The following is a 17,206-nucleotide window of genomic DNA, read 5'->3' on the forward strand; positions in this document are numbered from 1 at the left end:
TCATAACATTTCAAGTACCATTATTTTATAGTGTAATTAATTCAATTCATAATATACAAGTAATATGTGACATTTCAAAAATATTAATAGTAATTAAAAAATTCAATGTGCATCATAAATGAAATATTGCAATACATAAAATTGATTAATATTGAAATGAATTTAAAAATATATTAATAAAAAAAAATAATGGGAACAAGCTAATCTAAAATATCTCAATGTTCATGTCAACTAAATTATGTCAACGATTTACATATTATATATGGTGTTAAAGTAATAGTAATAATATTGAAAACTTAGGTTCATAACACTTTAGGTATCATTATTTTATAGTGTAATTAATTCAATTCATAATATAAAATTTATATGTGACATTTTAAAAATATTAATCGTAATTAAAAAATTCAATGTGCATCATAAATAAAATATTTCAATACATAAAATTAAGCAATACTAAAATGCATTTAAAAATAAATTAATAAAAAAAATTAATGCTAATCCATCAATAAAATGTGCCAATGCTTAGGTAACTAAATTATGTCAACAATTTAGATATTATATATGGATTTAAAATAATAGTAATAACATTGAAAACGTAAATTCGTAACATTTCAAGTATCATTAGTCTATATTTTGACCATTTTATTAAGGATTAATTTTGAATGGAGGCAATATTTGTTGTAATTTTATATTTAAGTTGTTTTATTCCATATATTCAAGGGGCTGGATTTATTTATGCATTCCCAAATGCAATTTAAAAAATGAATATATATATATATATATATATATATATATATATATAAACAAACAGTTTCATCCAACATTTATCAAGTCCCTAGAAAAATACAATTTTTAGAAATACAATTTTTTTTAAATTTTATATTATACAAATAATTTGCACCAAATTAATCTAAGAACTGTTATTAAATCCATAATTAAAATAAATCAAAATTCATAACTATTAATTTTACAAAAAAATAATAATTAACATTATTATATATATAATTAAGGTAAATTTATAATTATTTTTTTAACGCTTACTGAATCAAAATATTTAAAATTTAATATAAATTTATACTCATCAATAAATTCATAAATTCTGGAAAAATAGTGGAGTACACATTGTAAAACTATAAACTTAAATAAAAATCATCAGATATTTCGAAAAGTAAGTCTATTTATTTAAGACAACGCTAAAAAGTCTTAAACTAAAGCATAGACAAGGTCATGCACAGCATCATTCCGCAGAAATAAACTCCGTGTTTTTAGCGGTGTCTTGCTTTTCATCGTTCATCGTTTTTTCTCTCTTTCGCTTAGTTTAAAGATGTGGTAAATTTACACAGCTATGTGTGGTTGGGGGCTGAGTTTATTGGGTGAAACTTTTAAGGTTAGGGGTCAAATTACATTGAATACATTATTCTGCTATGCTATGATGTGCGGTTTAAAGAGTAAGTTTTCTTTATTTGTGGGATCTTTCTTAGATTAAATTTGTCAATTACTGATTCACTCTGTATCTAAAAAAATATGTGATAAATTGGTTTACAAATAATATTCCTTAAATTACGTCTGGCAATTACGATTCACCTTGTGACTAAAAAAAATATGTAGGTGGTTTTAAAAATTTTGATGGTATTAAATTTTCACCGTAAAAAATAGAATTCAAACACTTATATAATATCTTATTTTACAAAATTTGTTCCTTTGGGTATATTTTCATAAAGAGAATGCCGCCTTCTCCTTATGCCCCTAGGGTAGACAACCACTCTATTTTTTTGAAGAGAATATCCCCTGCGTAGACAAGATATCACGACCTTGTGCATTTTACAGTACATTGTGGCAGAGAGGTATGTGTTTCATATCTCTTATTATGTAATACTATGACTAATGTTTGTGCGGCATATGTGGCGTGTCAACTGATGTCAAAATTAATATTTTTATACGTTGGAAAAATGAAAACGCTAACATAGACAAGTGCAATAGCGTTGGAAGCGGCGAAAAAAAATAGACATGTGCAATGGCGTTGGAAGCGGCGAAAATGATATATTGACCCAAAAAAAAGGGGAAGCCACAAATATTTTATATATATATAAAAGAGGAGAGTCTCAAAATTGAAATATAAGTGAAAAGTTGTTTATATTTAAAAGTATAGCTTTAGAATTTATTTTCCTAAAATAAATTAATAAATATTTTTATTATAATTTATTAGAAAGAAAGTAGGATAGAGAGGAAATTATGAAAATGATTTATTAAAATTATGAAGATGTGTAATTAATTTAATTTATGACATAAAATTAATTTGTAACATTTCAAAATTTTTAATAGTAATTAAAAATTTTAATGTGCATCACAAATAGAATATTCAATACATAAAATTAAGTAATATTAAAACGCATTTAAAAATATACTAATAAAAAAGAAGTTTTAATGTGTATAACTTAATTTATAAATAAAATATCTTAATGCTCATGTTATCTAAATTATGTCAACAGTTTACATATTATATATGGCTATAAATAATAGTACTAATATTGAAAAATTAAATTCATATTGTAATAACATTTCAAGTATCGTTATTTTATATTTTGATCATTTTATTAAGGATTAATTTTGAATGGAGGAAATATTTGTTGTAATTGCTTGCTTAAGCTATATTATTTTATATATTCAAGGTGCTGAAACCTTTTACGCATATTTCAAAATGAAATTTAAAAAATGAATATATATATATAGAGAGAGAGAGGGGAGTTCATCTTAAACATCATCTATCAATTCCTTAGAAAGATGTAACCTTTGGAGGTGCATCTTTTTAACTTTATTTATTTATGAAGTATTAGACTAAGGAACAAAAAGAATGAGTTTGCTTGGGATACAACACTTTAGGTGTTAGTATGCAACCAACTTCGGCTGTAGCTACTAATAGAAAAAAATATTGGAAAATAATAGCTTATTTAAAGATCATCTTTCTCTATTAACTCATTTTGAAGAATTAGGTGCTCACTGGCCATAGGATGCAGAGGTGGAGTTCAAATGTTTGGTTATGTGTACTTTATGCGGGAATGTCATGCACAACAATTGTCATCTATTTCTTCAATACCAATATACCATGTTCATTTGCATCAGTTTGGAATCTTAGGTAAACCTAGATGATCTTGGAACAAACAATACATTCTAAGATAATTTAAAATCAACCCCTAGAGGGACTTAAATAAGTTCCACAATACATTCTGCAATTTTTAAATTATTCGATAGAATCAATCTCTATAGGAGCTTAAATAATTACCTACGCCTATGCCATGGGGCATCTTGTTAGGGCATAATAAAAATTTCTTAAAGACAATATCATATCCCAACTTTAATAGTTTTGAGGGTGTTCTATTTCACATTCTGAAATCTTCTCTCTAAGGACAAATAACCCTCTAGTGAGATACTTATAATTTCAAGAAAGAAAACCTATTTTTGATGGGTAGGAGGCGATTCTTTATAATGGCTTAGGTTTTACTCTTTATCTCTTAGAAAATGATTTTTTCCTTGGGATATGATATCTAAACCATGGAGGAAATAATTTTGCACACTTATATGCACTCCATGGGTTACTATATCCTATGATATCCCTAAATGTTTGGACTTTACATGTCTTTTCATATTTTAAAATGGTTATACAATCAATGCTAAATAATTGTTATATTGTTAATCTAAGTCTTAGTAATATATGACCTTGCAATTGGAAGAGTGTGTGTGTGTTTTTGATGATATTTTCTTTTCTCATATTAGTAATAATGACACATTGGATATCCTCTACACGGAGGATTCACTCATACATCTTAACATTTTCATCATTGAATCATAAAAAATTCCATGATGACATCTTTATTTGTAGAAGTGAATCAAATTTCAACAAAACATGAGACTTTATTTGTAGCAAGCTTTTTATGGTAGAGTAAGTAGAGCTTGCTTGAACCATTTCCTATGAGTCATGTCTTATTTATGTTCCTCTACTATAATTTATTATAAAATATTTTTGATATTTGTAATAAGGCTCCTTCTAATACTCTACTTGGATTTGGTAATAAATTTATTTTTAACGCTCTACTTAGATCAAATTGTAAAACCCAATCCATATTATTTAAAGTTATTTCCGGAGAATATATATATATATATATATATCATTTTATTAGAGAATGAGATCTCAAAAAATTAAAATATAAGTGAAAGGGCGTTTATCTTTAGATGTATAGTTTTAAGATCTATTTTCTTAGAATAAAGGAATAAATATTCACATGATTTATGTAAAATATTATAAAATTTAATTTTAAAAAAATAATATATTTTAAACAATAGTTTCCCCTCATCTTGATGAAGGAAAGTTTTGACTATCAACAAATTGCTGGAATATATTTTTTAAAAAATATTTTTGTTGTAAATAACAAATAACAAATTAAATTTTATAATATTTTTAATTAATCATTTTCATTGTTTCATATCTATCATACCCTCCTTTTGATAAGCTATGATGTGGATATTCATTACTTTCTTCTAAGAAAATAGATTTTTAAACTATACTTCTAACTATAAAGACCTTTTCACTTATATTTTAATTGTTGACATCACATTCTCTATTAAAACACTCTGTCCCTATATATATAAAGTGATATCTCAATAAAAATATTTTCTCTTTTGTGATACTTTTAAAAAATTTGGAGTGGGCTTTACCATTTGATCCAAGTAGAGTATTAGAAAGAGTTTTATTACAAATATCAAAAACTTTTTATAATAAATTATAGTAGAGGAAGATAAATATGATATGACTCATACGAAATGGTTCAAACAAGTTCTACTCACTCAACCAGAAAAATCTTGCTAAAAATAAAGTCTCATATTTTGTTGAAATTTGATTTATTTGTACAAATAAAGATGTCATCATTGAATTTTTCATCATTCGATGTTGATGATGTTAAGATTAATTAGCAAGACCTCCATGTATAACTTATTCAATGGATCATTAATATTAACATGTCAAAAGAAAATATCATAAAACACAACCATACTCTCACTCTCTTGTAATTGTAAAGTTACATATTAATAAGACTTTAATTAACAATCAAACAATTATTTTACATTGATTGTATAACCATTTTAAATATGCAAAAACATATAAAGTCTAAATATCTGAGGATATCTAATCCATGGGGTGAATATAAATCTGCCAAATTATTTCTTCCCTTCTTTCCAAAAAATAAAAAGTAAAACTTAAGCCAATGTTAAAAAAATCTCTACTCATCCAAAATAGTTTTTTGCTTCCATTATAAGTATCTCATTTGGGGAGAAAATTTGAGAATGTGATGACATTAAAAGCATACGATTTTCTAGAGAAGAAAGAAATAATTTCATATAAAATATAAATTCAACTCGACAGGTATCGTGGGAGAAACATTGATATTCGAGTATCTCCATTGACACGGCGTGATAAAGTATGGAATGATAAAGTATATACTGAGCTATATGGAGTCTCATCATGTTCCTCTGCTACAATTATCCACTTTCACGATGTTTACCTAAGACCCTTATCTACTCTTGATAACACTGATTGAGACGGTTCACTATGTTTCAGTTATTTACCGATAAGTTTCCCCTTCAAACCTTCAACAAAGCTCTCAATATTTGTATCTGAAGATTCCCCTCTTTGCACGGCCGTACATAGTTACCAAGTTCGTCCGTATAGGGGAGAAAAATACGTTAATTCGCTAGTTTGGTTCGGTACGGTGATTAATTCAGAGAAATCCAATTCAATCAATCCAATCATGTGCGGTGCTAATTTTTTTCAAAGTCCTCTATTCTAGTTTGTTGTCTCCTGCTTCGTCCTTTAACTTGAACATGTTTAGCATCGTAATTTGACGGTAAATTACCTGCGGAAACCAAAGTTCAAACCTCATTAAGTACAATGACCTACTGTGGTGGGGGCTATAGGGGCGGATTCCCCTTTCCCGTGAGTCTGCTCTTGCTAAAATCATAGGAACTTAGTATACCCGACTTGCAGGTGGTTGGTTATGCTCTTGATGTTCTAGTGGCAGCTATGAGGTTTGATCCTAGGTCTCCCCTAGATTAGGCTTGGCAGTTACTGATTCACCATGTGGTTAAAAAAAAAAAACATGAATACATAATGTGCTACGTTACACTGAACAATGGCATGTGCTTCGCTACACTTAACAATGGCCATACTCAAGGTATACAGTAAACAATGGCCATACTCAAGGTATACAGTAAATAGATCTGGAAGTTTGATATATACAAATCTACATGGTTGACTAAATACATAAGAATTTTTCAAATTAAGCGATTTTCAAACATTGTGTAAATATATTTTATAAGTTCAAAAAATGGTGTTGTATTTATGTAAACTAGATAGTGTTGTATTTATGTAAACTTAAAGATATTGGTTTATTTTTTTTACTTACTTTTATTAAAAAAATAAAATTTATAGTTACTTCAATAATTTAAAAACTTATTTTTCAATTGTTGAATTAGTGGAAATAGGTCATTGAACTTAATTGTTGAATAGGAATCGTCCTGGCAAGGTAAATTTTTAATTCTAGCTTTTGTTTGTTGATGCATTGGAAGAAATTTTTAATTCCAGCCTTGCTTTGTTGATGCATTGGAAGAATACAAGTTTGGATCTGACCAACCCTGGTGAAAATAATACAGGGAAGGGCAAAACAAGTTTGGAACTAAGCAACCTTGGTGGAAAATTGAAATAATGTAGAGAAAGGGCAACGTCAATGTTAAAATCAATTACCTTTTGTAAATTTTCTTATAAAAATTAGCAAGTTGGTATTTTCTGTATTCAAGTTTATGTAATCACATAATGAATTAAGCAAGTTTGTATTGCTTATTTGAAAAAATAAAAAAATAAAAAAGACGATTTTTATAGAAAAAAGGTAATTTCTATCTTAGCAAATCGATAATTTTTATTGGAATATATATATAATTTCTATAGAAAAAAATAATATCTATATTAAAAAATTTTATAAAATGACAAATTGCAATTAAAAGGAAAGATATGTCTTACCAAATTGATTACAAATCAATAATGCTTATATAAAACATAAAAAAATAACTTCTATTTTGGAAAAAAGTCACCTTATACAACTTTTATATTTTCATTAAAATTTAGAATATAACTATTTATTTCAATTTATAGAAAAAACTAATAAAAATTAATATATTTAAGTATTTCTAACCTATAGAGTGTCGATCAACGTTCAAAATTGAACACGTCAGAGCCCTTCAAAGGGCCTCTGGCACATCAGAGAAGTAAGGAGAAATTTTTACACGTCAAAAGAAATTTAAAATATGATTTTTGTCATTTAGAAAAAAATTGGAATAATATCTTAAAATTTTTTAACAAGGGCTGTTAAATTTTCAACATTTTTTTAAATTTCATTTTTTTTGAAATTAAAATTTTAAGAATGTTGAATTTGTGAATTTCTTTTCATGTTAAAACTTAAATTCCATTTGAGAAACTCCCATTTCAAAAAGAACAATTTCTTTTTGGGTTGTTTTTTCTAATTGTGCATATGATGCAAGTTCTTATTACTTATTATGTCAAAATTACCTTTTCATACCATTACATTTGGCAGTTTCTAAGTTGCTCTCATTTAAAAAACAACAGTTTCTTTTTGAGTTGTTTTTTCTAATTGTGCATATGATCCAAGTTCTTATTAATTATTATTTCACAATTACCCTTTGATACCATTTCATTTGGTAGTTTCAATTGAGAGCCACTAGATGTCAATATGGGTCATGTATTGGGTCTGTAATTTTATTGGGTTGTGCCTGAAGGCTGCCCAAAGCAAGGTTTGACAATGATTTAAGCTGGAGAGGAGCATAGATTCATGATTCAGCAAACACCTATCAAGCAAGGTTTAAGCACAATTTATGCTTGGAGAGGAGCGCATTCCACAGGCTTCCTAACGTACTGGATTTTATTTGTTTGCGGATTCCCAATTCCTGGTATGTTTTCATATTCCCAATTTCTGAATGAGTTACTTGTATCAGTGTTAGTAAATGTGCTAGTGACTTGGAGGCAAGATACTAGTAATCAGAGAACAGATTTATCTTTGTTCATAATAATTCTAGATGCCACCCCAAATCTGGAAAGTATGTTACAGAATGCTTGTAGTTTGCTTAACTTATTTTTCTAGAAAACAACAAGTCATCCACAAACATGAGATGTGAAATACCAGTGGTTTTTATTACCCCGCATCTAGCAATTAGTCCATTTTCTCTAGGCAACATCATATAGTCATCAAAATTAGCCTTAGATCTCAACAGCATTATACACAACACCTTGTTAGATTAAGCTAATGATCTGAACCCTCAAATACCCATAAGAAATATTTGAGTGTGGTGTTATGGCCTATAGCCTAACACATAGTTTTCCTATAGCAGCATAAACATTACTCTTGATCTTCCAATGATATCCCAACAGGTTGATCCACTGCTTCTTTTAACTCAGCGTCCTTACAAGAAGGAACCATCCTCACACAGTTGCAAGAGGGAGGCTCAAACCGTCCCTTAACTTATTCCAGTTTCATTTTGTATGATGGCTACTTTGCTGCGGCTAGATGACAACAAATGGAATCCCTTCTAAACTGCATATTTAGGGTCCTTATTATAGTGTATGGGTTCACTACTGATCAACTCTCCTTCGTTGCGAATAGGGCTTCATCATAACTGCGGATTAGGGCATCATCAAACAATAGATTAGTAGGCTTCGTTAGGGCTCCTTTGATAGCGTATATGTGTCACCCTTGATTGCGGATTACATCAACCTTGAGGACTACGGCTAGGGCAGGTTATATAGACTCCTCTTTGACTGTGTCTAGGGCTGGTTAAGGCCTCCTCTTCCTAGCATATAATGATCCTCTTCTTGCGACATAGACAAGTCTCCTTTTGCTGCATGTAGAAGGGAGACTAATGAGGAGTATCAATTTTGCAGCCAAGTATAGGGACTATAGTTCCAATAATTTGAGATGTGCAAATATTGGAAGTCTCAGCTTTCCAAAAGAGTTTTAATAGACAATAGAATAGTGAGTTGGTCAAATTTGAAGTTTATAAGCTAGAATTACACTAATACTTCCTCTATAAGCTAGAATTTATTTTTAATTTTATAAATGAGACCTTCCATATACTTTTAATATAAGTATTTTTGTTTCTTCGTATTTTTATTTTTATTTCAATTTCATTAAGATATAATTATGCCTATATGTTTATTTTTTGTACTCATATGCAGTTTCCCAACTATGATTTTGTCCCTATAGTTGGTTCAATTGTGGCTGAGTTCAAGGCCTGCGCAATATGATCTTATGTGGTTACATTTCTCAATCACATGTGTAAGAGTAATTCATTTACTAATGCAGCCTTTGACGTAGTGGTATCTTTTTGTTTGTGAAAAAATAAAAAGAAATTTGAAAATAATTTACTATTGTCAATTGAATTGCTTTTTTTTTTATGCTTTTCATTATAGAAGTGTGACCTAGATGTGTGACCTTCTAAATGAAATTAAGACTTGCCCTTGAAATTTGATCACTGGTGTCAATATTGAATTTTAGAAAGTCGAATTTTTTCCACCGACCGAAATGGAAAGCCTATAATGGGAACTCCAACAGCTATGCTTTTGAGCATTGAATTCCATCAGCAGTGCCTAATGATTCCGGCAGAGGAGGGATGTGATAATACTTGAACCTGATTGCACAATGGAACAACGAGCCCCTGCTCTTTGATGTCGTCTAGAAAACCGTCTGGTAAGCAGTTTGAGATTGTTGAAGACACTATGTCCCGACGAAGAACCCAGAGGAAGAAACGTCCGCTGTCCTCGAGACCCATCGTTATTTCCTCCAGCTGAGCTATGGTCGCATGAACGATATTCCTGAAGGAAACGTATACAACTGAACCATTAGGTTTTTGTATTCAGCCACTCGGAGTAGTCATATTGTGTCCAAATTCTCGTTCCCGTTAAGAATATTCGGAAAATTTAATTTTCGTTTTCCCCGAGGGGAGAGGTAGAGAGTTCTGACTTTGGCGATGCTTCTTTAGCGAAACTAGGTTCCTGCACCGATAGGCAGATTTAGCAGAGCTACCTTCCCGAGCGTGAGACTACTTTCCAGGGTTAAATATCGCACAACCGCGTAGTTATCGTAGAGACTTATGAATAATATTTACTCACGGAAAAAAATATGGAAATAGGTTTTGGAGCAACACAATAAAACTTAATATTCATTTTTTGGACATGAAAAATACATTTACAAAGTAAAATAAAATTTTACAGAGATTTAAACTTACGGGCAACACTACATAGTAAAACACTTTAAGTCCTGTTTTACACACCCACCAAAATTGCTTCACAATTTTCTCCACAGAGACTTGCACTCTTTTTCCTTTTCTTCCTCTCTAACCTCTCTACCTAATCTTACTCTTCTACCCTATCTAACCTATTACAAAGTGACTTTTACATTTATATATAATTCAACACACAATTTTTACATTTAATTCATGATAGAGCGAAATTAGTTTTGATGTTGTTGTTGAGTGTGATCAGAGTCGCGCAAGTTTTTTTGGAGTGTCGACAAGGTTGTTGAATTAATGTTTTCTCATATTTGTTTATCTAAGTACATAAGTTGTTTAAATGCCTTTTGTGAGTTTCTGAGTGGTTCGCGTCTGGCGTCGGTCTTTCTATCTTCATACTGAGACACAACCTGTAAAAATGTCTTCAAGCAGAGTCGCAACTTGCAAAAAGTACGTCTGATAGGTATGGTTGTTGTCCTATTGTTTATTGCGTTGGTTGGGATTATTATTTCCAACACTCCTCCTTAATCAAAACTACCACCATTGACAATTCCTAAACAGTTTCTAAGATAAACAAAATTTTCTCCTGCCAATGGTTTTCTGAAAATATCAGCAAGCTGCTCCTGTGACTTGCAGTGCTGCAACACAATTTCATCATTGTTAATCAAATCTCTAATAAAATGATATTTAGCATCAATATGTTTGGTCCTTTTGTGGAAGACATAACTCCTTGACAATGCAATTGCTGAGGTGTTGTCGCAGAAAATAGTTGTCGCACCCTCTTGGTCATGACGAAGATCCCTCAACATCCTTCTCATCCAAAGACACGCTGCTGCTGTTGCTGAGACATATCCAGCTTCTGCTGTTGACAGTGACACTATTGGCTGCTTCTTGGAGGCCCATGAGATGGCTCTGGAACCCAAATGAAAAACATGTCTTGACGTGCTTTTTCTGTCATTGACACTACCTACCCAATCACTATCAGTGTAACCAACCAGCCTGAAATACTGTTTTTTCCCATTGACGTACCTCAAAATCCTTCTGGTTGCTTGCCAATGTGTCTCCTTGGTTGTCTCCATGAACCTTGATACCAAACTTACTGTATACATTATATCTGGCCTAGTGGCAGTCAAATACATTAGGCTGCCTATCATGCTTTTGTATAATGTCAAATTGGCATTGCTGCTGCAATCCTTTTTGCTCAACTTCAACCCTATGACAGTTGGAGTTGGCGCGGACTTGCTGTTTTGCATTTTAAACCTCTCCAAAATTTCTGCCACATACTTTTCTTGAGAGATAAAAATGTCATTTTCTGTTTTCTTCACTTCTATGCCCAAAAAATATCTTAGCAATCCCAAGTCAGTCATTTCAAACTCAGTCTTCGTTACTTGTTTGAAATCAGCAACGAGAAAATTTTCACTGCCTGTAAAGATCAAATCATCTACATATAAGATGAAAATGAGTATCTTACCTTTTCTCTCTTTGATGTAGAGAGTAGGCTCACCATCACACTTGTCGAAACCATTGTCCAACAAGTAAGCATTTATTCTGTTGTACCATGCGCCCGATGGTTGCTTTAATCCATAAAGAACTTTCTTCAACCGATACACTTTGTCTTCTTAGCCTTCAATATCATAACCAGGTGGTTTCACGACATACACTTCCTCTTTCAGCACTCCATTCAAGAATGTTGACTTTATGTCCATCTGATACACTGTTCATTTATGCTGCACGACAATTGCCACAACTGTGCGCACTATCTCCATCTGCGTGACTGGCGCAAACGTCTCCATGTAATATCTTCCATGCTGCTGCTTGTATCCTTTGACAGCTAGCCTTGCCTTGTGCCTTTCAATCTTTCCTTCAATCTTTCTTTTGATCTTATAGACCCACTTCACTCCAATGACATGTTTTCTTTTCGGAAGGCTCACTAACTCCCATGTGTCATTCCTTTCTATTGTTTTTATTTCTTCCTCCACTGCCGCAATCCATTTTTCTTCTTTGATTGCATCTTCAAAGTGAATTGGGTCATCTACATGAAAAAATAATGCAAATAAGGAATTCAGACCTACCTCACTATCAACGTCATCTTGCACATAAATTTCATTTAAATTTCTGAATTTTGGCCTTCTTGTGCTTGTTGAAGATGGGCTTGATATGTCACTTGGTGTCATACTTCGTGGTGTGCTTGAAGAAGCACTTGCTTGACTATGCAAAACTATCCTATTATTTGTTGATGGCATTGCTTGCTGCCTACTTTGCTGCATTTGAATACGAGTAGAGGGAGTCACTGTTGAGGAATTACTCGCTACTGTTAATTCCTCTCTGTCCTCATTTGGTATGCTTGCTTTGACATTGACTGTCTTTTCAAAACTTCCATCTCATGCTTCCTCTTCTATGAATTACACATCTCTGCTGATTATGACTTTCTTAGTTGATGGATAGTAGACTTTGTATGCGTTGGATCCATCATTGTATCCAACAAATATGCATTTCTCCCCCTTGCTGTCAAATTTCTTTCTCAACTCATCCAGGACATGTGCATAAGCCACACATCCAAAAACTCTCATGTGAGTGAAATTTTGTTTTCTTCCACTCCATGCCTCTTCAGCAACAATGTTATGGACACTTTTGGTTGGACATCTATTCAAGATATATGCTGCACAAGCGACAGCTTCAGCCCAATAGTCATTTGGCAAATGATTTGCCTTTAACATACTCCTTGCCATCTCCATAATGGTCTTATTCTTCCTTTTTGCCACACCATTTTGTTGCATTGTATATCTTGTTGTAAATTTCTTGTGAATTCCACGCTCTCTACAAAATTGAAGGAAGTTATTTGAGATGTATTCTCCAGCTCTGTCTGTCCGGAGGACTTTGATGAAATGTCTGCCTTGCTTTTCAACAAGAGTCTTGTATTGGCGAAAGTGCTCAAACACTTCACTTTTCTATTTTAGGAGAAAGACCCATGTTTTCCTTGTGTAGTCATCTATGAAGGTCAATACATAGTGACTGCCACCAATTTATGGTGTCTGCATTGGTCCACATAAATTTGAGTGGACAATCTCCAAAGGTGCCTTCGCCCGCACTGACTTTCCTACTGGAAATGTCTCTCTATGTTGCTTGCCCAAGATACATCCTTCACATATGCTATCTGTTTTTTCTATGAGTGGTAAACCCTTCACCGTGCCTTTCCTATGCAATAGATTCAAACCTCCAAAGTTGAGATGTCCAAATCTCAAGTGCAATAACTAGTTTTTCATCTTCTACCTCCACTTGAAAGTTTACTTGTGTGACCGCTGCCCCTTTTCTTCCATTTCCTTGTGAGTTCATAGATAGTTATGCTTGTGCACCTTCTTTCTGCAAATCTGATCTTATTTTCAGGGGAAACATTCTATTGTCTGTCATTTGAACCTTTGCAATAAACCGTCTCCTTGGAGGCTTATCCAAAATTGTGCACACATCATTTTTGAAGAAGACATTGTAGCCTTTTTGCATGATCTGTCCAACGCTTATGAGTTTATGTTTCAGACCGGGGACAAAGTAAACATCAGAGATGTATTTCTTCTCCCCCTTCTTTGTTAGGATATTAACTCTTCCTCTTTCAATGATAGAGACTTTTCTATCAGTCCCTAATGTCACTTCGGATTTCACACTTTCATCTAGATCAGAAAGCATTTCTATGTTTCCTGACATGTGGTCGCTACACCCTGAATCTAGATACCAAATATCACTCTGTTTTTCTTGTGCTACATTACAAGCTAAAAACATGCTATCATGGTTCTGATTTTCTCTTGTTAAATTTACACTTGGTTTGTTACTAACATCATATTGCTTCTTTCTACATTTATTCGCATAATGACAATACTTCTTACAATAATGACATTGAACTTGAAATTTATCATACCTCTAACCTTGTGCTTGATTTTGGCTTGGCCTTGACTTGGATTTTGATTGTTGCCTCTTCCACCTCTGTGTGAGCTTCTTCCTCTTCTTCTAGCATATGATCTTCCTCTGCCTCGACCTTGACCAAATGATACTTGACTCTTGAAGGCATGCTCCAATGAGGAGCTTGCTACTCTATTAAGTCTATGTTCATGAGAAATTAGTGATGCATTAAGCTTATCCAATGTGAACTGTGAGAGATCCTTTGTCCCTTTTATGGCCACAACAATGGCCTCAAACCTTGCTGGTAGACTTCTCAAAACTTTCTCAACTATTCTTCTTTCCTCAAGTGTCTCACCATGAGACGTGATTTGAATAACCAGTGCACTTACATGTGTAAAAATTGAGTCTAAAAAATGAGTCTGTATTATCAGACTCTTTCATACAAAATGTTTCAAAATCTCTCCTCAACATTTGCAGCTTCACTGTCTTGACTTTTGCCATGCCTTGGTATGCTATCTGGAGGATGTCCGATGCTTGCTTGGACTTCGTTGTTGCTGCAACGCTTGTGAAAATACTTTCCTGAACTACTTGAAAGATATAAAACAACGCTTTTGAATCATTCTCCATGTTGTTCCCTATCACATCTCTTTCTTGTTGAGATAAGGCATTGTATGCTGTTGCTGGTTCATGAAAACCATTCTCCACCAAATCCCAAGTGTCTTGAGAAGAAAACAGGGCCTTCATTGTAATAGCCCAATAATCATAATTTTTGCCATTAAATTGAGCTATTTGAGGATTAGTCAAGATTATGCTTGATGTTTAAAAACTTTCTACGTGGTGGTAAATATCGCACAATCGCACAACTATTTACAGAGATTTAAACTTACATGCAACACTACACAGTAAGACACGGTAACTCCTGTTTTACAGGCCCACCAAAAATTGCTCCACGATTTTCTCCACAGAGACTTGCACTCTTTTTCTTCTTCTTACTCTCTAACCTCTCTACCCAATCTTACTCTTCTACCCTGTCTAACCTATTACAAAATTACTTTTACATTCATATATAACTCAACACACAATTTTTACATTTAATTAATGACAGAGCAAAATTAATGCTTGCCCATATTTGTTTATCTAAGTACATAAGTTCTTTAAATGCTTTTTCTAGTTTCTGAATGGTTCGCCTATGGCTTCGGTCCTTCTATCTTCACGCTAAGAGGCAACCTTCAAAAATATCTTCAAACACAAACAAAAACACAACCTGCAAAAAGTACGACAAGTATGGCTACTGTCCCACACTTTATTGCAGTGGTTGGGATTATTATTTGGAACAGTTCCAACATTTATGTCATTGGAATGTTCACCGTTCATAAAACCCGACGGAAGCAGAGGACCAACATGAAAAACAAGAGGGTTTAAATTCACAGCCATACTTTCGAGGCCGTCAAAAGGATTACCGAGAACCCAATCTGCGTCACGACTTATTTGAACGGCCATACGCATCACGTCAAAAAACTGCTTCGAGTCCGCCTCTGTCTCACGGATGAATGACGGAAGATCTCTTGTTTCTAAGGTTGGGACGCAGGGAATAAGATCAATTGAAATGCTGCCTTCATCAGCTGCAGACAAGTCACACTCTTGGGTATCAAAAGTCGAAGTAAAAATAAACAAGATTGAGGTGTCAGTAAACTAGTGGCCTACTGATGGGGATCTCGTGAGATATATCTTCAAGTTTTTATAAGCAGTATTTCAAGTGGAAAAACTATTTAAAACAAGTAGAAACCTTACCGGGTCCTTCATAATGAGAGTGAAAGTGATCGTCCAGCAGATGTAAGTGATAGTAGATTGAATAAAAATAAACAAGATTGAGATGTCAGTAAACTACTGGACTACTGATGGGGACCGCGTCAGATATATCTTCAAGTTTTTATAAGCAGGATTTCAAGCGGAAAAACTATTTAAAACAAGTAGAAACGTCCTTCGTAAAGAGAGTGACAGCGATCCTCCAGCAGATGTAAGTGATAGTAGATTGAATAAAGAAATGTAGCCTATGTCTAAAACGAAATCCAGGGAATACCTACTTTCTTTGTGACTTTCAATGACCAGGGAAGTGAACTCTCCTGCCATGTTATCCAAAGAGCGCACGAAATCACTCAATCTGGCCGACCGATCGAAATCCGGAGGTAATCCATCAGATATTTGAGCAGAGCGAATGTCAAGACCAAGATTACGGGCTTCCCGCTCAATAGGATCATCTTGTTCAGCACTGTGAGCGTGAGATTTAGTGATCTGTTGGTGTCTGTGGTGCATGGTAACGAAGGTGACTATAACACCTTTGGAAGCAAGCTTCCTGGTGAACTGCATCATGGGAGTTATGTGACGCTGCATTGGCTATGGAAACACAATCGGATGCAGCGGTACTGGACTGCGAGTCATCTGATCGTTTCACGGCTACTGCCTAAGTGATGCAGAGGTACTGGAATATAAGGATTGGGTGGAGTTAGTTTAGCGAATCCAGAGCGTCATTTGGCAGAGAAAACCTCTGATCCTCTGATCTTTGTTGCACTGCCACTTTTATAGACCACTCTATGTCGCAACACAAGGAATTATTTCCTTTTAAAAGAATGAATTCCCGCATATCACGGCTTATGGGTTTTTAACGGTACATTGCGTCGATGACTCGATATTCGTTGAGTTGACGTGTTTGATAGGTATTATTCCTTGCTGTTAGTATTACAGGTAATGCTGGCGGGGCACATGTGGCGTGTTAACTTAATCACAAAATTAACATTCTATATGTTGAAAACGCTAAAATACGCTTGATGCGCAATGCAATGACGTTTAAAGGCGCCAAAAAAATGATGTTAGTTATATATATATATATAGATATATTGATGAAGTTCTCTTTAACTTAGATGGTATTTAAATTACTAAATTTAATATCAAAATATATAAACATTATATCTGAAGAATT

The 17,206-nt window shown here is 33.1% G+C and overlaps 1 protein-coding gene across 1 annotated transcript; it reads right to left on the reverse strand.

Moving 5' to 3' along the window:
• Positions 1 to 9,690: 9,690 nt before the first annotated feature.
• LOC149196490 (UDP-glycosyltransferase 86A2-like) lies at positions 9,691 to 16,620 on the reverse strand. The gene is made up of 3 exons (XM_089408299.1): positions 16,314 to 16,620; positions 15,530 to 15,851; positions 9,691 to 9,925 (listed from the first exon to the last, which is right to left on the reverse strand). Exons 1-3 carry the CDS (start codon positions 16,618 to 16,620, stop codon positions 9,691 to 9,693), a joined length of 864 nt encoding a protein of 287 aa, XP_089264425.1.
• Between the last annotated feature and the right edge of the window lie 586 nt (positions 16,621 to 17,206).

The sequence above is a fragment of the Pinus tabuliformis genome, chromosome 2_2 (assembly GCF_031772625.1).
Source record: "Pinus tabuliformis cultivar Carrire ecotype Pingquan chromosome 2_2, CPIR1, whole genome shotgun sequence".
In the NCBI taxonomy this organism is placed as follows: Eukaryota; Viridiplantae; Streptophyta; class Pinopsida; order Pinales; family Pinaceae; genus Pinus; species Pinus tabuliformis.